The 22,479-nt window shown below is 42.2% G+C and overlaps 1 protein-coding gene across 1 annotated transcript in view; it reads left to right on the top strand.

Annotated features, from left to right (window-relative positions):
* Positions 1–22,479, top strand: part of BMPER (BMP binding endothelial regulator) — a 132,488-nt gene that overhangs the window by 81,531 nt on the left and 28,478 nt on the right. Inside the window, exon 12 of the mRNA XM_019470535.1 lies at positions 4,494–4,830. Coding sequence (XP_019326080.1) covers positions 4,494–4,830 — 337 coding nt within the window. The remainder of the gene's footprint in view (positions 1–4,493; positions 4,831–22,479) is intronic.

Below are 22,479 nucleotides of genomic sequence, written 5' to 3'. Positions count from 1 at the left end.
CCTTGTCCATGTGTTGGCAGAGGGAGTGCAAACATGGCATATGACAACATACCAAACAGTGTGTAATCACTGCAAATTATAGCCTAAATAATTCCTCCCCTTAACGGAGCAGGATCAGATTTCTCTCACTGAACCCAGCACGATGGGCCAAGTCCTCCTTTCCTCAGCACGTAAGGCCTGGAAAGCAGCAGAACGGCATGGCTCCATTTTGCTGGGAGAGGACAAGCAGCAGAGAGGCTGTAGAGAGGAGGAATGTGCTGAGTAGAACTGGTTTAAAGACAAACCTTTTGTTCCACAGGAAATTCCGAGTGCCGGGGGAAAAAAAATTGGGGAATTTTCTCTGTTTCAGAATGAAACATGGATTTTTTAAAAAAATATATACTTTCCCAGTGTAGGGTGAAAAAAGAGGGGGAGGGAGGAAGTAATGAAAAATAAGCAAACCCACTGCACTAGAAGCAAAATTCAAAGTAAAATTGGTCTGGGAAGTGCAGGGTCTGGTGCTTACAGCTCAGCCAGCATTCCCTGGCTTTTGGTTTTCCTTTTGCAGAGCTGGGAGCTGAGCCCTGGATAAAAGAGGGGAGCCCAAAGCTTCAGGAAGCCTTGTGGTCCCTGGCTACAGGGCAATCTGCATGGCAGGGCTGTCCTGGAGTTGCATACCCTGAGAGTCCAGGCTTCTAGGCAGCCCACCAGGCGAGCTGGCAGGAAACCAGCTTGGAGCCTTGCCTATGCTGTGTTGGAAGTTCATTGAATCTGATATATCTCCCGGAAGCATTTCAGTTCTGATGAATTGGCATTTTCCAGTGAAAACCTGTTTTGTTGCTAAGTTCCTCACCAGCTGTAGCCCTGGATGCCATGCAGCAGCAATTCTGGCATCCTGCATTTGCAGGTACTTCGTCATGGGTGTGGTTGGGATGGTGTTGAGTCCTTGTCTAAAATTTGTGTGTTAAAAAGACGAGACAGAAGGGGGTCACAGGGCTGGTGTTACTTATCTGTCCCTCTAGTACAGGAGCATTTTTTGTTGTTGTTGTTTCTGTGCTGATCTTTTGCATGAAGCCGCTTTGCTGAGGCTTTCTGTACCACATTGGCACTAAATCCTTAGGGAAGAGTGGTCTGCCAGTTCTCGAGGATGCCTTTACCATGAAAAATCATGCAGAGCAATTGATGAGAGTTCCCAGCGTGGGGAACTCAGTGTGTGATGTGCATAAATCCAGAAGGATTTTTTTTAAATGCAATAGAGCACATGGTGTGCCAAGTTAAGAAATCAAGTAACAAGTTGGTTAAGCATCCTTCAAAGAAAGGGGAAAATTGGAAAACCCTAAAAAGTAACTCCGAGAATACTCCCTTTCTGTACATCCCCAGATGGGACAGATGCTGCATCCTTTGGCTTCACATCTCTTGGATTCTGATCCTTGTCCAAGTGAATGGGAAACTCATCCATTTGGGGGAGGGGGGGAAGGAAAGGGGGGTATAGGCACCAAGAAACTCTTCCAAACAATTTCTGTCTGCCAAGGAGACCATTTCAAACATCGCTCTGTAGCTTAATCCCGTCTGTCACAGCTCTTGTTGGTTTACAGAAACCAACTGAATTTTCTGTTCGTGAACAAACAAAAAGGCACACACTGCATAGTGCGATCAGGCTCCAACAAAATTATCATGCGTGTAGGACTAAATAACCTTCCTCGTTACCCCAAAAGGGAATAAGCTCCGTTATGGACAGAAACCTTTAGGCTGTTCATCAAAGCTAGAAATTACCCTTCCATCTGAGCAATTACAGCAGTGTAATTAAACAATACCCAGCTAGAGGAAAGTACATCCTTTTGTGGTAGTTAAACTGTGAGTCTCTTGAATCAAATCCAGTAATCAAAGCAGGACTCTCTAGATTTAAAAATGTGCATTTTTATATGCTGAGATGAAAAGTCATAATTTTGTTATTCTTGTTTGCATACCTAGAGTTCACAGAGCAACATGTAACAAGTAGATTAACTTAACTCTCACAGACACACAAATATTCAGGATAATTTTAGAGTTAACCTTTTGTAATGAACATGAGTGGTTTCACTGAAAGTCAGTAAGTCTTGACTTGAGAAAAGTTGTAAAAGGAAAATTAAGATAGAATCATTAGCCAGTCTTGTGACTCTGCTTAAAGTCAGCAGCTTCTGAGGGAGCTTGTTTGGGGAAGAAGTTGAACACCGCCTTAAAAACTGGAGTTATGTTCTGAAGAGAACTGTCTGAGAATTTGGATCTTGATGCTTCAAGCTTTGAGAAAGTTTATATGATTCTCAAGTCTGAAGAAACCTTAGTTTATAAGTTAATGGCAGGGTTTTTCTAAATGCCAGCACGGCAGTATTAATCTGGTGTCCGCAAATCAAGCTGTGTTTTGTTTTGTTCAGCGTTGTCAGAAGCAAAGACAGCTGGAATTTGAATTTGTCCAGCAATGATAATGTATGAAGCAGCTTAAAAGGCAGCTTTCCCCCTTGCCACTGTGCTGGCCTCGTTAACAACTGTAGTCTTGCACAATTTCTCAGTTGGCTGGGTGTAAAGTGCCCTTGGAGGAGGACACAGTGGCCCTATCCATGCTGGGTTTATTAGATAATTTGAAACTGCTTTCAGGCGCAATCAGCTCAGGACATATTTGTGCTATCATTGCTAACCTATAGTGATAAGAAAACATGATGCAGTAGACTGTAGTGACCGGTGATGCAGAATTATCTGCACAACTTCGCTGGGTAAATTGTTCCCCGAACTCCTGGTGACACAGTGTAAACCACACAAGCGCCAGGACAGTATGTACTGATGGCAAAGCACCCCTTCTATAGCCGTAATTGCCGTTTCAGCCTCACCCTGTTTCTCTGCAGCATGGGTAAGAATTGTCATAGGAGACAATGGGACGTGTTGCTAAAGGAAGGGTTCCAGCTTTGAACTGAGTCACTGGTATGTTAATTACTTACATGAGGATAGGGCAGGATTTGGATCGCATAGTGACAAGCACTGATTTACAAGAGGAAAGGGTGGTGCTAAGCCAGCCCACACAGCAAATGTAGAAAGCTGGAGCGAAGCCCTGCTCCTGCACTGCGGAGTGATGCTGTTTGGTATTCTTGGCCAGGCAGGGAGAAGAGGGTAAAATCTGGATTATCCTGTTTAAAAGCAGGTTCCTGTGTTTATCCTTAACTAACTGCTGCACGCAGGTACTTTATGGGAATACATTAACATCAGCAAAATGATTTGTGATCTTCAGATGCAGGGGTTACTGCAGAGATGTGAAGTGGTAGCATTCATCAGACATTGGAAATAATTAAAAGAAAGGCCAGTTTTGGGTAGAAGTTAAGCAGCAGTGATTCTTGGTGGTGTTTTTATCCCATATGATACCAAAATTGTTTTGCCTTGTGAGATACATAATTACTCTTCAAAGGATGGAATTAATTTAATTTACAATCACCCAGGTAAAAACTAGAGGTTTAGCCTCCACCTGATCTCTGGGCCCTCTAGAATATCACTGGAAACAGAAAGGCATTCAGAGGGTGGTTTATTCCCTCTGCATTAGACACCCATGTTGTGACCCAGAGCTGCCTATTTCTCTCCATCAAAGAGAGGGCCCAGACAGCTGGGCTTAAGTCTAGATGCCTAGCTTTTAGATGGGTACAGACAGATAAAATGGATTTCACCCACAGAAAGCAATTTTGATTTTAATGTACTAGAAGTGCAAAACCTTACTGTAAAACAGATTGTAGCAGAGCACTTACATCCCAGCCACTAGATGAAGGTTAGATGTTTACCATCATTCCTCAGTGTTGCTGACCTACGAAGACAACTTCAAAAGGTTGGTAATTAACACCTTTTGAATGAACAGTTTGAATCCAGTTCAGAATGCCTTCTTACAACAGTTTTACCCATCTGACACATCTTTGTGGTCATCTTTTTAACTCTCTTTACCCACACAAAATAAGGTGCTTGTATTGGAACAGTTGTATTCACCCAAATGAGTGATCAGTGTCAGCTTTGCAGGCAAGAAAAGGATGTTTTCCATAAGGTGGTCACTGGTGGAGTCTCATGGGGCATGGACACCTTTGCGTGCCCATGACCTGTGCAATGGGTGACAATGGCTGAAATTCTGGGCTCCCTGCGATATCAGCTAGAAATTTGCCCTAGCAAATGCAATTTGCAGAATTTTGCAAGAGCCCTTTTTCAATGTTGAGAGTAGTTCTGCCTTGGCTCCAGTTTTTTAGGGTAACCCCATTCATTAGCAAGGAGGAACAAAAATAAACAGACAGGCATGAGTGTATTGTAATTGACTGTGATTTAAGAAACACTACACTTGCCAGAGGTACTTACTGGGAGGTATATAGAAATCTAACAACATTATCAGAAGGAAGCCAATGGCTTTGTTTAGGTTCCCATGAACACTGTTTCACAAACATAAGGCACAGTTTGTTATCCTCAAGTTCTTCTTCTTCTCTTTTTTTTGTGTGTGTGTTTTTGTCTCATCTCTTTATTAGGCTTGGAAATCTCATGGGATGGAGACAGTTTTGTGGAAGTCATGGCTGCGCCGCACCTGAAAGGCAAACTCTGTGGTCTGTGTGGCAATTACAACGGGCACAAGCGAGATGACCTGATTGGGGGGGACGGGAATTTTAAGTTTGATGTGGACGACTTTGCCGAATCCTGGCGCGTGGAGTCCAACGAGTTCTGTAGCCGCCCGCAGAGAAAACCTGTGCCCGAACTCTGTCATGGGACGGTCAGGGTGAAACTCCGAGCTCACCGGGAATGCCAGAAACTCAAAGCATGGGAGTTTCAGAGCTGTCATTCCACGGTGGATTATACCACATTTTACCGGTAAGTGTGGCTTGCTGCAGAGCGAGATAGTAAGTTACTGTGTGAGGAGAAAAACCACACAGTTGGCCCGATTTCAGTAGCGTTTGAGCACATGCTTTGAGCTGCTTTTGCTAAGAATTAATATACAGGCTTAGAGTTACATTATGGTGAGCTTTTCTGAGTCAGGAATCAGAAGAAGATGGTCCTGAGCTAATAAAGACCCGAGCAGCCAACAGTGAGAAAGGCAGGCAGGCTTGTGATCACCTAGAGAAAAAGTACTTTTGGAGACCGAGAGAGGGGGAAGAGACTTCAAAACATTTTGGTAAGCTCTTTCTGATTTCAAAGTCAGCTGTAAAGTTCAGGCTGACTTTAATTGCTATTGCTTGTGGTCCAGAAAAGTGCGTCTTCCCAGAAGCATTTTGAAAATGACTTTATTAAAGCAGGGATACTAGTGCCTCTTGGATGGTGTAGTTTGTGGGTTGAGAGTTTGAAAGGAGAGAGTTAACAAAAAGTTCAGTGCATGCCCATCCTGCCCTGGGAGAAAAGAAAGACAGACTAGAAGCCTTGTCTGAGTGAATTATTTAAGATTTTTTATCTTTAAAATGCTTCCAGTCTAAACCACAGAGACATAATTTCTGTTTTTTAATTGGCATGAGTTTATTTGCCCCGCACTCCGTAAATAAAATTGGCTTTTCTTTTGATTGCCTGACATAAAAGATAAAAGCAAACCAAGTCACAGTTGTATGATGGCGGATGGAGCTGCCTGATCTCTGCGCTCCCAGCTTTCCCCACTTGTGCACATCTGCTGAACTATTGGGCTTATTAGGAAAAGCTTTCTAAAATGACTCCATTTCCCTTATGAATTGCCTTTCCTCTTCTTTTATAATGAGACAGAGAGACTTTTATCTACCCCAGCAGAATATGTCTGGGACTGGGAAATGCTAGAAGACACACAGCTTGGCTTGTAGTCTATGTGCTTCTGCATTTAGTTTGCTATAGTGTATCCCTGTGCTAGGAGCCTGGCAAAGAGTGAAGATTATATTGTGTGCAGGTTATAATACTTTATCTTTTCCAATGGCTGGAGGCACAGCAGAGAGCACTAGAGATGCTAACACACACACAGGGTCTGTTGAATGCATTTCAGCAACATTCCCATCTCACTTCCATCGTCCTCTAAAGGTAAGTGATGACAATGCAAATGGAAAACAGGCAGAGAGAGATTTGTTTCATTTTGCAGTGGATTTTTTTCCCCTTTTTTAAAGTAGCTCGTGATTAATTTAGTGCAATACACTTCCTGACACCACAGTGGAAAATGATTTATATTTTGGCTACAGCAGCCAGAAAAAAAATCTCTACATGCTTGCACACAAGAATTACCGTAAAGCATTTTATGTTCCGTTAAAATGATGTCTTCTATATGTCCTGGAAAGACAATGAAATCAAGCAAGTATTTAATTTGATTATGTCCTTTTGTAGAAAAGTCTGTTTTTCCTTAAGGAAACTTTATGTTGAAATGACCATCAAATTCTGTCAGAAGTAGCTGTTTGTTTGCTTCTATTTAGATTTTGCCAGCTGTTAGAATGCTCAGCTCCCAATACAGGAATCAAAGATAAAACATAAATTAAAATTAAATAATGGTATTTAGTAGAATGCTACTTCTTGTTAGAAACTGACGAAGTTGTAGCAAGCAATTTATTCAATGACCATGGCCATTTTTTTTACTGGGAAATTCCCTCAAGGAGGTAATGATTATGGGACACCCATTCAGGAAAGTTCTGGGAACCTTTCTAACATAAATCTTTGCATATATAAATACACGTGTGTGTGTGTAAGTATAAATATGAGTACTTAAGAGATTTGCATTTTTCGTGAATTTTTTTCAAAGAACCCATTGCTGGTGATGTACTTTTACAGAAAATTTAAATTACCATTAAAAGAAATTTAAATTAACATTTATGGCTTTTTACTGAGGTCTTTTAGAAAAGCATATTTAGTCAATGTTTTCTAATTTCAGGCTAAGTTTAACTAAAATTTTTCCAGTTCTGCTTTTCTGACTATGAACAAGCTCCTAGCAGTAAGAGAAGTGAAGAGGCAGAATTTTTCTATTCATCTCCTCTTTGAATTGAATAGCTTCTCAGTTTTTACCATCCAACATTATCTATTATGGAATTTTTCCATTTGAAATACTGCATTCTCAAGAGTTAACCTTTCTTGGTCATTCTTGCCTATATTGTTAACATTGCCTCATTTTCATTATGCTGCTCTGGTAGTGACCTGCTGTTAAAAAGAATTCTCAGAAATAGAAATAAACTCAGCAGGAACATTATGAATTAGGGTGTGTTTTCTCCAAATACCGAAAAAGGCAGTGAACAATGCATTGCAAACATTTGTCTGACATTGTGTTACTGAGGAGATTTCTGTGAAGACGGCTCAGATTCATTTTAAGCCTCATTCTTTTTACAGCTGTAGTTTCTCCTTTTGTCAGCCATCCAAAAAACATATACAGCAAGATTGTCATGATTCTTAGGTGTAAAGGATATGGTTAATGTTCTAAAAAGTAGAGATCTAGCTGCATGGTTGTGGTGTGAAGAACAGCTAACTCCTGAGCTTGACCTTGATAAATCTGTGACAAATGGTTGTGTACCTTGCCCTTAACACTTTTTTTTAATGTTGTGACTTTGGTGACTTCTGTTTCTCTGCAAAGCGCATGGTAGAAGAAAGCACAATATAAGCACACAAGAAAGGATTTTGAAATAGCCCAGAGTGCAAACTAACAATTTTAGCATCTAATTTTATACCACTCTTTTAATTCTTTGTTTTGTAACTAGACACGTTTTATGGGCTTTTAATTGTGGTTTGTTTTGTTTAGTTTTGGGTTGGTATTTTCTGTTTGTCTTTAATGCATTGCTAGTTTTTCAGTACTCGTGAGTAATACTCTAAAAATAATCCTTAGGGTTGAACTTTACGGAGGCAAGTTCATTAAAAAAGGAAAAGATTTTGAATTTCCAGGAGATTTTGGTAAAGTCTGGGTGAAGAAGAGATTAGCAGTGACAGTTATCACCATTGCCACTTGTCTATTTTGATATTTTAATAATGCTAAGCATCCTGGATCAGTCCTTGCCAAAAAAAGAAAAAGTTACCAAGGTTACTCAGTAGCAGGTTTTTAGAGGGAATACTTTGACCATGTATGCAATAAAGCCTTGCACTCAGACTCCTGAAGCTGCTCTTGAGTATTAGCAGCACTGAAAATAGGTGATACCATCTGAATTTCTCATGCTGCTGTTACCAGAAAAAGCTCTATCACATTATCAAGAAATACTATGGTACTATTTAAGCTCTTGGATGAGGATTTGGGGAGCTTAGGGGACTTGAGGAAGGAGAAGACGACTTTCTGTGCTCACCAAGCCCTACTCCATGGCTGATCTTATTGTGTATCTTCCAGCTGTGCTGGAGCAGGGGCCTGGAGGTGACTACAGCCCTGGTGAGGCCAGGGAGCAACGTGGCGTGGGGGGCAGGTCCCCAGTGTTCCCCCATGCCTGCTTTGCTTGGCCATGGCTGACGCCTCTTGGGAGCCTCCTTGGAAGGCACAGGAGCAGGCAGCCCCAAACAGGGGTGCGGGGACTGCAGTGAGAGAGGCACAGCAACGCTGCTCGATACAAGGACAAGTTGGGCTGCAGGAGACACCATAAAGGAAGGCATAGGACTAATACTCCTTGTAACACCTGCCCTCATTAGCATCCGTAGCTTTCTAGTAGGTTTTTTTTAATAGTTTGGTATCACCAACAGATTTGGAACGTGACATCAACATGATATCAGTATATCACCCATCTCTAATACACCTACACAGCAGCTGAGTTTATAATCTCACCCCTGCCATAACTTTGGAAAAATATTCAGTGTCTTGCTTTTGCCATGCAGTAGATTTCCCCATTTGAGATTGGAAAATTTGTGCTCCTAACTCTTGAGACAAGTCTTTTTATTGTTATTAATCTTCCTATTATTATTATATATTTTTGTTGTTGTTGCTATTATTATAATATACGTTTTTAACAGACAACAGCATACCAAATAATTAGTTACTCTTTTTCTCTTTTGTAATTGTCCTAAGAGGTATGTTTTTCTCTTAAACACTTGAATTTAATCATATTCAGTATTTTATGGCAAGCAGTAATTAACATAGTAATAGCCTCATTTGTTTGAATCTGTTAATCAAATACATTCAGGAATTGCAAATCTACTTTATTGCAATTCTTGTCTTAAATGTTCCTTGTGACTGTGCTGACTTTACTCCATCTTAGCTCTCAGTTAATCAGCTAATGAGTTTCTATTTCAGTTAACCAATTAACTTTATGCAATTAACTGCTGCAGTCTTGCAGTTTTTCTAAAAATTTCCACTTAACTAGAGAAAATATTATTGTTTAGAGTTAGAGCATAAATTGCAATGTTGTGTAGTCCATCAGCTCCCTGTTATTAAGCTTGACAGATATGCCGTGAATGGCTGCAGAGAGCATGTGAGCTGTAGTGTTGCTAAGTTAATTACGAGCTCTATTTAAAAGATGGGGACCAAGGGTTTGTGGCTTTGAAGCAGAAGGTTTGAAGGTTTTTTTCCCTGTTAACAATGATGTCCTACAGCTGTAAAATTCATGTGGTTATGCCCCTATGTTCACTCAGCAGGATGGTGCAAAAGAAATGTAGGCTGACGAATAACTTCAGAAAAGCCCATTTCCAGTGTTAAAGGGGTGGGTGGAACTGGGATCTCTGGAGCCCCCTGTTTGCTGCCAAGGGTGCGTATTGCAAAATTCTTCCCGCAAGGTTTTCTGGTCCTGGCTATGCATGTGGGCACAGCAGTTGCCTGCGCTGCTCCAGCTGAGGCCAGGCTGCTCCAGGGCTCATCTGTGGTGTAACTGAAGGGCAGCTGCAGTTCTGACTGCTCACCAGGGTGACTCCTGTCCCGGCTCCTGGTCCTGCACCAGCTTCCGCATCTGTCTTTTCACCCACCTCAGGGCAGAGCTAGCCTGTCCCCTGCTTCAAGACAAGCCAGTGGTGTTGGCTCGAGAAAAGGACCGATGGCATGAAGCCGTGGCTGGTCCCCTCGCAGACCCGGCACAGAGCTGGGGCTGTTGCTCCCCCTCGCCCTCGTGCTAACGTAGAGATGTTCCTGTGCCTGTCAGACAGCCTGTCTGAAGCTGGCCCTGAGTCTGGGTACTAGCAGCAGTGTAACCACAACAGAGAGGAGCTCAGGATGAAACAATTTACTCAGCTTCTTGGGCAAATTGTCACTGAGCAGCTGTACGACCCAGGGAGCTTCTGGTTAGAAGGGAATTTAAAAATATTTGAAATAATAATTGTATTTTTTAAGCAAATCTGCACCAGGACTTGAGTTTCCTATGAGCTAGATGCTCCACTTTCCAGTCTGCTCTGTTCAGCATCTTTGAGTCTTCCATCCATTTGAAGTTACCACTGGAGTTTTAGTTGCTTGCATTGTTAAGTGCTTAATAATTCAGGCTTTCTGTACAGAAATACTCTGCTTCGTATCATTCTACTTATACAAGGTGATCCTTTGCAGATCTGCATTGGAGAAATGTGCAGAAGTCTAAGCCTAAATGGCTTAGGCACTGGGAGAGCCGGTGTTCCCAACCCTTACAAGAGCACTGGTGCTTGGGAACACATTCTCCACGCATATCTGGCCAGGCTGCCTGCTGCCTTTACTTTATGCCCCTATACAAATCAACATTATTCCCCAAACCACTTCTAAATGACAGCGTGTGCATCTTGTGTAAGGCTGTGATGAACTCACTGATATACGGGTAAGAGGCACTGTGACTTATGCCGCTGGTGACTGACAGTGCCAACAGATGGGAGAAAATGGACTTTGTAGCGTCCGATGTACTTTGGGATTTCTAGCAGCAAGCATCAAACTTTGCTACCTATATGCTGATGGTAAGGAGTACTGCAAAAATGCCGCATATATGTAAGTCTATAGATAACCACTGTTTTAAGCCTCCTCCTTGAAGTATTTTTCATCTGATGTAGCCAAAAGTGAGTGCAAGCTGCCAGAAAAATACTGTTTAGATTTAAGGATTAGAAGTTTGGATTTGGACAAATAGGTTGAGTGGTCAGAAAAGATAAATCTGAAGCCAAGCTGAGCTCAATTATCTGCAGATCATGATTCCTCTTCCTCTTTCCCCACACCCCTGCCCCTGGTGGGGTGTTTTTCAGATAACCAAGCCCCGTCCACTTGTGTCTGTTTAGAAAAGTACCTCAGGAATTTGGGGCTAGAAAACTTTCTTCTCTTTGTGTCAGTGGTTATTACAGCTGTAAAACATTGAAGCAGTGCCAGAGGATTCACAGATGTCTCCTTTCCTGTTGAGGTATTGGGAATGGGGGGATGAGGGTGGAGAGGTCTCCAAAATCTGACAAGACCATGGTGTTGGACAGACACCATTCACCTGGGACTGTCCATGGCTTGCTTCCAGCTGAGAAGCGCATGCTTCCCCCATGACCCACTTTGTGCTTCCCTATATGGAAAGTTAATGATTTTTTTTTTTTAACAAGGAAAGATTTTTTTTTTTTAATAGGAAAACCAGATGAAGCAGCGTACTACTCTGTGATTAAAACCCAGGGAAGTTTCCTTTCCTTCAAAGGATGGCACGTCTGGAATGTGTTTGTTTTGCTTACCTAATTACATGATCACAACCGTACCTGACGCTGTCCTTTTACACTGAATGAGATGTTATTTCCTACTGGTTGCAAGTACAATATGAGGCTTCTTTTCTCTCTTTTCCAGGAAAGAACTATATTTGTGATTATCATGCATATGCAAGTATATAGCAACTTATTACAAAAACCTGCTTTTGCCTAGTAAAACTTCATTTCTTTCTGGTTTATTACCTGGCTCAATGGAATTGAAGTCAGGTGTTTCATAACCAAATGCTGTCTTCCTCGTTGCCCAGTGTCTGACAGATGTGAGACTCTGCATGTGAAAATGTAAGGTCAGTTTGACTGAGACAAAAATGATCCTGAAGGATGGTAGGAAGGGAGGAGAGGGGGAGACATCTAACAGAAAAGCAGGGTACCATAAATGCCCTTCTCATTTGTCAGTATGGACTGCATTCTCAGAACTTGTTCCTAGATTACCTTTAAAAGAGGTTTGGTAGGGTGGTTTTGTTTTTTTTTCTACAGTGCCTTGGAGTCATGGGATAAAATCCCGATTCATTGAAGTCAATGGGAATTTTGCTATATTTGGGTGACGGGTTTTTATCATTGTCACTGTTCCTGTCCCATGCAGGTTTACTACACTAATCTCTTGCATCCGTGATCCTTGGTTAGCCTTCCCACCATTTGCTGTACCACAGACAATTTAAAAAAGCTTCAACTGGCTCAGAGACAGCAGGTCCATTCTTTATCTGGGGGAGACAAAGTGAAATGCATTCAGATAGGGGCTCCCAGATCCTCTCTGCTTGCCACTTTTTTCCTAGGGGAAATCTAAGGGGTGGCTTTCCAAAGCAGAAGACCTAATTTGTCTGGCCACAGGCAACTGAGAGATCCTTTCTGTGTTTCGCAAACTTGAGTTCACTCATGGTTCTTTCTTCTTGGCTGTAAGAAGTTTGTAGAAAAAGCCTGCAATGCTAGGTCTGCTGTCCCTCACATTTTTCAAAGCTTATCTGATAGGCTTTTAAACATGCCCTAGGCTATAGCTTCCTTAATATAGAGTTTCCCATCTCAAATATCCTTATTAAAGCTGCAATCTTAAAATGCCACTATTTCACAGTAAGCATGAGTGTGCCCTAGGACTATCATGGCAAAATACAAGCACATCCCTGTTGCATACACTAATAAATATTTTTGGAAAGGGCCCTTTCACATTCTGGAAAACACCCCTGATGTTTCAGTAATATAATACAATGCATGATTTTTAAAAAGAAGAGGAGAGCAGGTGTGGGGAGGAACTGGTAGAAAAGCAGAGTGATATCCTCCCTTGTGGAAATGTTTTAAAAAACGCCACCTGCCATTTGGTGCAAGTTGATCCATTGCCAAAGGAAAAATACTTGCTATGCTGAAGTATTCTTTTTAGCTGTGAAAATAAATCCCATTTTTTGGAGAGGTGCTCTTCAGAGAAGTTGTCAGCATCATCAGAAGAAACCACCCTATGTCTCTGTCAGGTACCGCAGAATTTTAACTACAGCTCCTACAAAATCCAAGACCTCTGTTCGATGTCATTTTAATTAATCTCTAAGACATGTTCACAGCAGGGCTTTCTTTGCTAGTTTGTTTTAATTTATTTTTAGCTTTTTATGTTTTAAGCTTTATTGCAGTATTGATTTTAAATAAAATCCAGAGATGCTTAGCTGATGGTAATATGTCTATTTCCGTGAATAAATAATTCAAGAAACCAACCCATCGGATCTCATATTCTGCCTTGGGCAGCGGCTAATAAGTGTTGCAAGGAAGAGGAAACCCACCCATACTATAGCTGGCCAACTGTGCCATGTCATATATGGTGGAGAAATCCCTTTCAGGCCCCTGAGATGATCAGTTTACATCTCATAGCATGAAATTTTAATTACCTTTCCTTTAACATGCATAACTGCAAAGCTACTATATTTCAGCTCCTATTTTAAGCCACCTGCAGTATATCCTGCCTAATTAGACACACAGCAAAGATGAACGAGGGTGTTTATAAGCAGGCAAATGAGACGAATTTGTGGGAAACGTTTTAAAAATAAGCTTAACCTAATCCTCCTGTTATTCTTATGAGTTCATTTATGCTTCTGGCAGGATAACCAGACAAAGCAGGACATGAGCTGTGACCGGCACAAAAAACTTTTCTGTAGAAGGTTTGCCTTAGGAAGGTTTTGACAACTCTGAGCAGCTTACCGAGCTTGCTCTCTCTGTTGTTTGGAGAGCTGACTTGCTGCATGCGAGGGGTCCATTCTGGAGACTTTATATGGGTTAGATTTAACTGAAAGCTTTCTTGTGGGTGTTTTTAATAACTGAAGGTTTTTCCTTCAGTTTTGCTGTTGTTGCCTAAATCTCACATGACATCCAAAAAATCTGGGGTGTTCCCAGTCTTCGAGATCTCCGGGGACCTTTGAGTTATGTCAGCTTTTTGGTAGCTGTCTGTGGTACAAAGTAGCAATATCTGGGGTAAAAGCAAATCTGCTCCTCTCCTGTCGGTCCTGTGAGGGCTCACTCTATCAATAGGCATGTGAAGGTCCCATACTCCACACTTGCTCTCTCAAGTGTGCAAAGTGCTAGTGTGTAAAGCAATTAACTTCTGTTAATTACTTAAGCCTCGTTTTTCCTTCAGTCTTCACAGCATATGAAGGAATCAGCACCTCACATTACTGGTGATTTATGCAGCCCTGCAAACAAGTACAGCACAAGCCATTTTGGGAGGCCTCTGCTGCTGCCGTTCAACCTGAAAAATGTTCACTCCTGGGCAGCGGAGCACCAAGAGCAAGAGCAGGTCGAGCACCAGGTGCCAACAGTGTGATGAGAGGCAGGCGCAGCCCTCGTTTAACTGTGAGCACATGGGTCCTACACAGCCGTATGTGGCAGGGCCAGTGCTGATGAGGGCTTGGGGCATGACAGCAAAAGCTCGCGACCCCCCATGGCAATTCTTGGCACCTGAGGATTATTGTACCCTAGGTCATTGCAACACCAGAGCAAAGAGCAGACTCATGGGAAGTAAGGCAAGAACGGGTGGAGGTACTTGTGCTTATACAGGAATATGTATTTATCCATCTCAAATACTTACCATCACAATACCTAATCTTGGGTAATGTACGCGGCACAGGCTGGATGCATGGGCATGTGTGTCAGGTTCACCCACCCTTTAAACTGTTGAGACACCACTTAGAAACACACGTGTGTGGCTCTGCTCTCGTAATTAACTCTGTCTCTGGTGGACTCGTCAGAGCGGGCATAGACTTATGCTAACATGCTGAGGTCTCAAGAGTGGAGATTGCCAGCGCCATCCTGGAGCAGGGGTAGAACTAAAACGCCACTAGATCCAAAATACACCAGAAACAGTCCCTTCCTCACCCAAAAGGAGCAGTAGGATTATATTTTCACGCAAATGGAGGGTTCTGCATATGTGAGAGCAGGTGCTGTGATTTCATCTCTTCATCATGATATGCAGAGGATGAGAGCATTTAAGTCTCTCCCTGACTCCCCCACTTAAGCCAGTTGAAATTAAAATTGGTGGGGAATGTGCTGGGAATATTGAAGGGAGTTGGAGCCATATGTTTTCTTGCATTCCTGGGTACTCCTACAACTAACATTCTGTTTATATAATATTCCTGAAACATAAAAGCTAAAATAAATCCAGCATGTGAAAATTAATAACAAGTCATTTCTCTTATGATCAGTCCAGAGGAAGCTGTCGTAAGTGTTAAGGTATTCAGACAGCTGATTTTTGTACATCAGCTCTCAAGTGAGGTATGTAGTTTACAAAGAATGAGTGCTTAAGGTTATGTAGTCTATGAGTACATGAAGTAAGAGGCTGTTGGGGATGGTGGATGCCATGGCAGCAAGGAAAAAGTTTACAAAGTTCATTTCCTAAGTGCTCCTTCTTAGCATTTTACATTTTCAAATTGCAGTGTAAACATTTAATTCTCACTGCACCCTGGTTTAAAGTTGTTGAAATGAAGAAAGAGTTCTTTGCTCTGCAGGAAGCCAAGAGCAGATTTGAGATTAAAATGTGAAAGTGCCTGGTTCCTGGCCTCAAGCTCAAGTCCTTCTGATGGGATTTAAGAGGTTTCACATGCACAAGAAGTGTATTGTCTTATTCTTGTCACAGCACAAATTCTTCTCAAACTTTCAGAAGAAAGCATTGCTAGTCTTTTTAAGAAGGTACTAAATCTTTTCTGTTCCTGTAAGGCCCAGTTAGATGACAGCCTCATTAATACTCCGTGCAGCAATGTGTCTTTGGCAAGTAAGAACCTAAAACAAGTCAAAACCTAGTAATGGATTGAGGCATGGACTATAAAGGAGTTGCTTTTGGAGCAGGAGGATTCGATGTGCAAGAAAAACCCCATGTTCTGTTTTCAGATATCAAGGATTTGGCTGAGGTTTAAAAGCCCATTTTTGTCGTTCTGCTCATCTGTCTGTCTACGTGGTTCTTCTCTGTTGTACTGATTTCTCAGCCCATAGTTCATGAAAAAAAACTTCATATTCCCTGGAGGGATATTTTTCATCGTGGCAAGGTGATGACATAGATCATCGATGTCCTAGATGTCCTCAAAGGGTGACATAAACTTTCAATGATTTCAAGATTTGCTGTAGATACGATCATCGATGTCCTAGATGTCCTCAAAGGACAATGATTTCAAGATTTGCTGTAGATATAGAAAACTTTTTCAAAAAAGGTTTATAGGCTGCATGGCATGAGGAATACACTTCTTGGCCTTGTTTCCAAAGGCAAAGATGATTTGCTGACAATATAGAGAAGGATCACCGAGATATCACTTGAAGGGGTTGAAGGTTGTTCTGTAATCAGAGAAGAACTACGCAGATCCCACAAACAAGTGGCTATTTTGTCTGCCATTGAGGTTGTTAACATGCCCTCAGATTCTGTACATTAATTAGGCTATGTTTTGTCAGCGTCTGAAATATGTAGTTCCCACTATCTGCATCACGATTCCTTACTTTACAGAAGGCCCAGATCTTCACTGCAACCATTAACAGCAAATATCTGATTTCAAAAATACCCATGAGCACAAAATTGAAATACAGTACACAGACATTGCAGCCCATTAGTAAGGGATATTTGGTTCATCTTCCAGCTGTCCTTTAACTCACCTATACAGATCTCCAGATAGTTTGTCTCTCTGGTTAGTTTGGTCTCTAGATAGTAATTTCAAACTGGTGTCTATCCATCCCCTGCAGATGAAGAACACAGTTAGCAGGCACCTGTGAAACGCGTACTCTGCACGGCCGGGCGAGATCACACAAAACACGGTGGCAGAGAGGCAATGAGGGAACAAACTTCTCCGGTAGGGTATTCTCTTATGATCCTGCGCTTTCTCCCAAGATGTCTAGACTGCTGCCTGACTTGACATAATCTATTCCATAGCCATAGCCTGTGTTACAGGGTAGCCAGGCGATATCCCTGGCCAGGATTCCCATCTGGTTTTTGAAGTGAGGAATTCACACTGCGTGGTTCTCTTTATCAGCTGCATGCAAACTGTGTGCTGTCTCGTAGCTCCCAGAATTTCCTTCACCTGTCTCTTTTATTTCTCTTTGTCTCTCAGTGCTGTTCATATTTTTTTCCAAATGATAAAGTACTTGGCCAGGAACACTTTTTAGTTATGGAATACCACAGGGATTTTTGTCAACATTCCCCATCTATGGAAGTTACAGTTTTATATGGGCAGAGGAAATTTAACTGTGGCACTGGAAATAATAACTCTTGCGACATAAAAAGATGCTATTTGTTATCTTCACCGTCCTTGCAGCAGATGCAGGCACTGGGTTCAAAGTCATGCCAAGGTTAAAGATCCTGTGTAAATGCTCAGAGAATTGTTGGTGGAGTATTTTTTAGTTCCATAACCGTGATGTGCCTGATTGACAGTGGTCTATGCAGAATGTTTAAAAGCTTTTCCATATGACTAGGAAGTCAGGAGTTGACAAATTTCCTCAGTGTTCATAATTAAAATCCAGAAGAAGATATTAAACAGTTACTGGTTTCTATGTTGTGGTCAATATTAAGATTTATTGACTTGAGAACCAATATTGACTGAGGGGAAACTAAGCTTGATTTTTCCCCTAAGGCCTACCAAGTCTGGATGTTGACTGAAAACAGAAGGTTGCATGGTATAGACATCCAATAGCAACCTTTTCCAAGGACAGGAACTTGTTTCTTTGACTTTCAGAATGACTCCAAAGTTTGTTATAATGTTTGTTACAATGCTTTACAGGAATTAGCATTAGAGTGTTGCTTTAAAGAGCCTTTTAATTGTGGATATGCCCCTTTGACATACGATTGTTGGGGTTACGTAGAGTGCATGAAAATGCTGGATTGGTAGCCTAAGGGAGGGAGCATTGTGTGTTGAGTGGGTACAATATGAAGAGCAGCAACAGGAGCTTCTTGTGGTGTCCTACTGTTATGTTTCCGTCTCGGGCTGTGACATCACAGCTTGCTGAAGTCCACAGTTGGTATCATCCCTGTATCTATCCAGTCCTTGACTGTCTCAGAATTACTGCAAACAGTCTAGTGACTTCTGTGACATGGACTGCTCCTTCCTGGGAAGCAAGAAAATGCAGCTGAACTCATTCCAGGTCACCACTACTCTTGCTTTTGTGTTAGAAGTTTTATCATTTAAAAACATCAGGTGCCTGAAAGATGAGAGTTTGAGCCAGGAAAGTCAGAGATCAGAGCCTGATCTCATAAACCAACATATTACGTGACTATCACTCCTACATATACAGCATATGTATTTTTGCCTGCTTCTGACTGTTGCCTGAATTATATACATTGCTAAAGATCTGAACACTGCTATTTTTTTAACAGTCTGTGAAATTAATCTCTTGCAGATGCTGGCTCGAGGCTGGCAGCATCCTTCATTTTCAAGCTTAAGGTACTAATAAAATTCTTAAGTCTGCTTTCCATTCAGATGTGAGAAAGCCTTCCAGTTTGACATGAACCAACTCTTTGATTCATCTTTTGTCAGCGGCGAGAGTGGGCCTAGTTCAGCTCTCAGGGCTCTAGACAGAATTGTATTTCATGAAGTAGCCCAATAACCCGCTCAACAGTTAGACCCAGAGAAGTAGTTTACCCAGGAGTTTTTGACGCCTCCCTTCCTTGGCAGCTCGGAGCCTGTCAAATTACACGGTCAGGCCGAATTCAGGCTTCTTGGTGGCTCAGCAAAAGGATTGTGTTGTGAGCTGAATGTGGAATGACCAAGAGAGGATTACTATGCTTATGTGCAAGAGGAACAGAAACAACTTTTGTAATATTGAGTGTCAGCTGCAAGAAAACCAGCTTTATCTTAAGATTAATGGTAGTTCTGAAAGCTGGCAGAGAGACACGTGGTTTAGTTTTCAAGGCTTGTATTGGTTTTGTCCTCCTCTCTTTTAGCGTCCACTGCCTGCTTTGAATGGGAATGTTCTGCAAGCGCAGTGACGCCTTACTTGTCCTTTTGGCTCAGGAAAATGCATTATGTCCTGGTAGCTGGTGTTTCCAGAAAACAGTAATAGCTTCTCACAGAGTCTACCAGAAGCCAGTTGCCTCTATGTTAAAAATTTTTAGTGCTCCCTTATATATCTTGTAAACATGAATGCGGTCGTTCTGTGCAGTAATCCAAATGAAAGTGTGAAAGAATACCTTTTTTTTCTTGGTTGACCCTTTGTTTTCCCCTTTTGCAGTACAGGTGTGACAGTGATGGAGGAACACGTTTACAGGTCTGTGGGGCTGCTGGAAAAAAGATCCCTCCCAGGGCTGTTCACAAAGTGAATCATTAGCCTGACTGTAAGAATAAATACCACCACAGAGAACATGCAAGGATTTATCCAAAGGTCACATTCACCCAGAAGGTTTCTCTGCTGAAAGAAGCTTGCAGCTGTGTTAAGATTAAAGAGTGTCAGAGAACCATAATGTGTGCGATTTTTTCACTCTGAGTAAAATATGAGCTGTTTGTCTAACAGCCCCAGCTGAGGGATGCTAGTGTCAGACTGCCTTGGGGCTGTCATATATATTTCCAGTGGGTTTTTAGCGTTCAGGAATAATCTCCTCTTTGATGCATTTATCTGACACATCCTAAGCTCCTGCGATGCCCAGGAGGAGATCTTCCTCCCGCTATTCTGAGAACTTTGACAGTCACTCAGAAAAGGGAAGCGTAATGGGAACAGCCCAGACAAATGACTGCGGTCAAAGTCGTGTCCCAAAAATGGCAGTAGCCCAAATGAATCACTCGCCTTCTCACTTGAATGTGCTTAACATGCAGTGGGCCAGGCTGTGATGTGATAAGCATTTTATCTTCAGCAATAGGCAGCTGCTTGGGTGAATAGTCGCTGATGGGCTTCAGTGAAAACGCTTGTGTGAGTTTTTATGCATGCGTGTAAGGACACAGTCACGTAGTTCAGTGTGTGGCAACATCTCTATGGCTAATCTTGTTAACCTGCTTCTCCTTTCATTGATAATGTTTTTAAGTCAGGAATAGTGTTATGAGTTTAATACTGATTTAATTGGAGAAGCAAGAGTTTTGCCGTTAGTTGCATAGGGTGCACTGTAGCCCACGGTTGCGTGATGTCTCTCTTGGTCTCTTTCTAGCGGATAGCATGGGTTTTCTCCTCCCCTACTGCTAGCAGGCCTGGCTCTCTGAGCTCAGGCAGGGTGCCTCATGCTTTCAGGACTGCATGCTGGCGTTCTCAGCAGTGGCAGTCCCCAGTAGATGCCATAGAAAAATGCTGTGGTGGCAGAGAGGGACCTGGAGTGTTGCTGTACTGAATGTTCCTCGGGAAGCAATTGTGGTTATCGTTGCATCTGCGGACAGTAAACAAATTAATCTTCTGACATTTGTGTTGCAGAAAACACCAGAGAAAAGCCATGAGAAAGTTTAATATAATTTTAATTGCCCTTTGTCATTTCCTACCCACAAGTCATTTAATTCTTTATCAGAGGACTCCACGTTGGAGGTGCACATGTGGTGGGTGCGAGGGAGAGAAGATCTGCTGGTCTCTCCTCCTGGGTTTCCATTTTGAGTTGATTTTTCTGAAAACAGTGGCATGTTTTTGCTCTGTATTTTAGAGAAGCTTCAAGTGATCACCTCATGAGAAGTGGACCCTACTGGGGACTACACAACAGATGATAGGCAAATATTTTGACAGCCCAGCAAGAACTCTTTAGCAGCCAGTTAGCAGATTATGTATTTACAACCAGTGGGATTAGAAGTGACCTTCAGACTGACAGCTCTCTCAGCAGTGTAGCCATGCTGGTTGTTTGGATCATCTCTGAACCTGCTTTCTGTCTCTGTGAGTCCACACGGTTCTTATGTTGGCTTGATCTGGAGAGTCACATAAATGATTGTGGGTTGTTACAAGAGATGGGTTTCCATGTGTGATAGCCTTCAAATACGGAAAGCTGCCATGAAACACAACATGAGGAGAGAGGAAAACACCTGGGGCTGAACTGGTATCATGTTTCTATTTTACTTCCGAAAAACCTAAGTCTATATCTAAATTGCACAAGATAAAATACCTTAAATTTGTTGTCTTAGCTTGTGCAGAGCTCCTAGAGGACCTTAGTCAAAGCAGAGCACACAGCTTTTGGCAGAAAACCCAGAGTTTTTTTGTTGTTTGGTTTTTTTTTTTCCTTGTTTAATACAAAGGTGATCCAGTCCTAATGAAGGAGAGCAGTACCCACTTTAATGTAGTATTTATCTGTGTTATTATGACACTAAATAGAAAACCTGCAAGCAGTGCAGTGATATACTCAGCTGTAGCCCAGTTAGACACAGGACAAGACCAGAGTCCCATTGCAAGGAAGTGATCCCTTTTCTTCAGGTGGCCAAGGGCTTTCATTCTGAATCTCCAAAGTTTTTTAGTAAGCATAAAATTTTTTTGACACCTTCAGGAGGTGGCTGGTGTTTTGGAGCTGGGTGAATGGGAGGTGTGGAGGCTTGGTCCCAGCTCTGCCCTGTGTCACATATGAACCAGCCCAGGGATACCTCAGTCAAAGTCTTAATATGTGAGTGTGCAAGATAAAGCCTCCAAATTCAGAGAGAACCCTCTAAATCGTTGTCAGGTGCTAGTGCAGAGTCTGTCCAATTCCACCGACCTTATTGTGCAGGTGGGTTTTCATCTGTGCAGAACGTGGGCAGCCATTTAAACCACTTCCATGCCCATCAGTGCAAAGTTTTGCAGATGCACACATTGTACCAAAGGCTGAAAACATGCACCTGAACCACCCAAGCAAAAAGTACTTTAAAATTTATTTTGCATCTCTTTTATACATCCATCCTTCTTCTCTGTCTCTCTCTGGTACTCTAGCTCTATCGATGCATGCTTGCAAAAGAAAAACCATAACAAAATTTCTCTTTAGAAAGAGATTTTGAAGCAGTGACCTTTTTCTGAACTTTATGTCATGGTTTCCGTTGGCCGTCATGCTTGGAGCAGTTTGAAATTTCCTGGCGGCTTATCCATTGGCTTAGCACTGGGGTTTTCACTTTGTCTTCGTTGCCCAATTAGTGGGCAGAGAGCAGAAATACGCTTGTGGAGGGGCTTGCTCTGCTGGGTTTAGGTCTCCAATGAACCCAACAGCTTTGCTAACGTCAATGTTCTCTGTTGAGCTTATGCCAGCATTGCTGGGGAGTGTGTTTTATGGAAGACAAGTCAGAGAGGCAGGCTGTAAAGGTTAGATTTGGCACCTTTTTCAGTTTGATGACTGGAGCAGCGAGGTTAGCACCAGATTTCAGAGTCCCTAGGAGCTGGGGAGAGAGTCCAGTGCTGAGGGCAGCAGCTGGGTGCTTGATCTGCAACTCACAAGTGGAAGGTATTTGCCAGTTAGCTGATCTCTGGTGTCTGCATTTTCTGACTCGCATGCTGTGTGATTCCCATGATGGTTGGAAACAGCAATAAAAGTGGATTTAGAACGAAAAGGTTCAGTTCTGCCATGTGGTCTTTTAGAGTGCCATGGGTTTTCCTATGTAGGTTTCTGGGAAAAGGGCT

This window comes from Aptenodytes forsteri, unplaced genomic scaffold (genome assembly GCF_000699145.1).
Source record: "Aptenodytes forsteri isolate BGI_AS27 unplaced genomic scaffold, ASM69914v1 Scaffold270, whole genome shotgun sequence".
NCBI classification, from domain to species: Eukaryota; Metazoa; Chordata; class Aves; order Sphenisciformes; family Spheniscidae; genus Aptenodytes; species Aptenodytes forsteri.
This window is presented reverse-complemented; position numbering and strand designations above follow the sequence as displayed.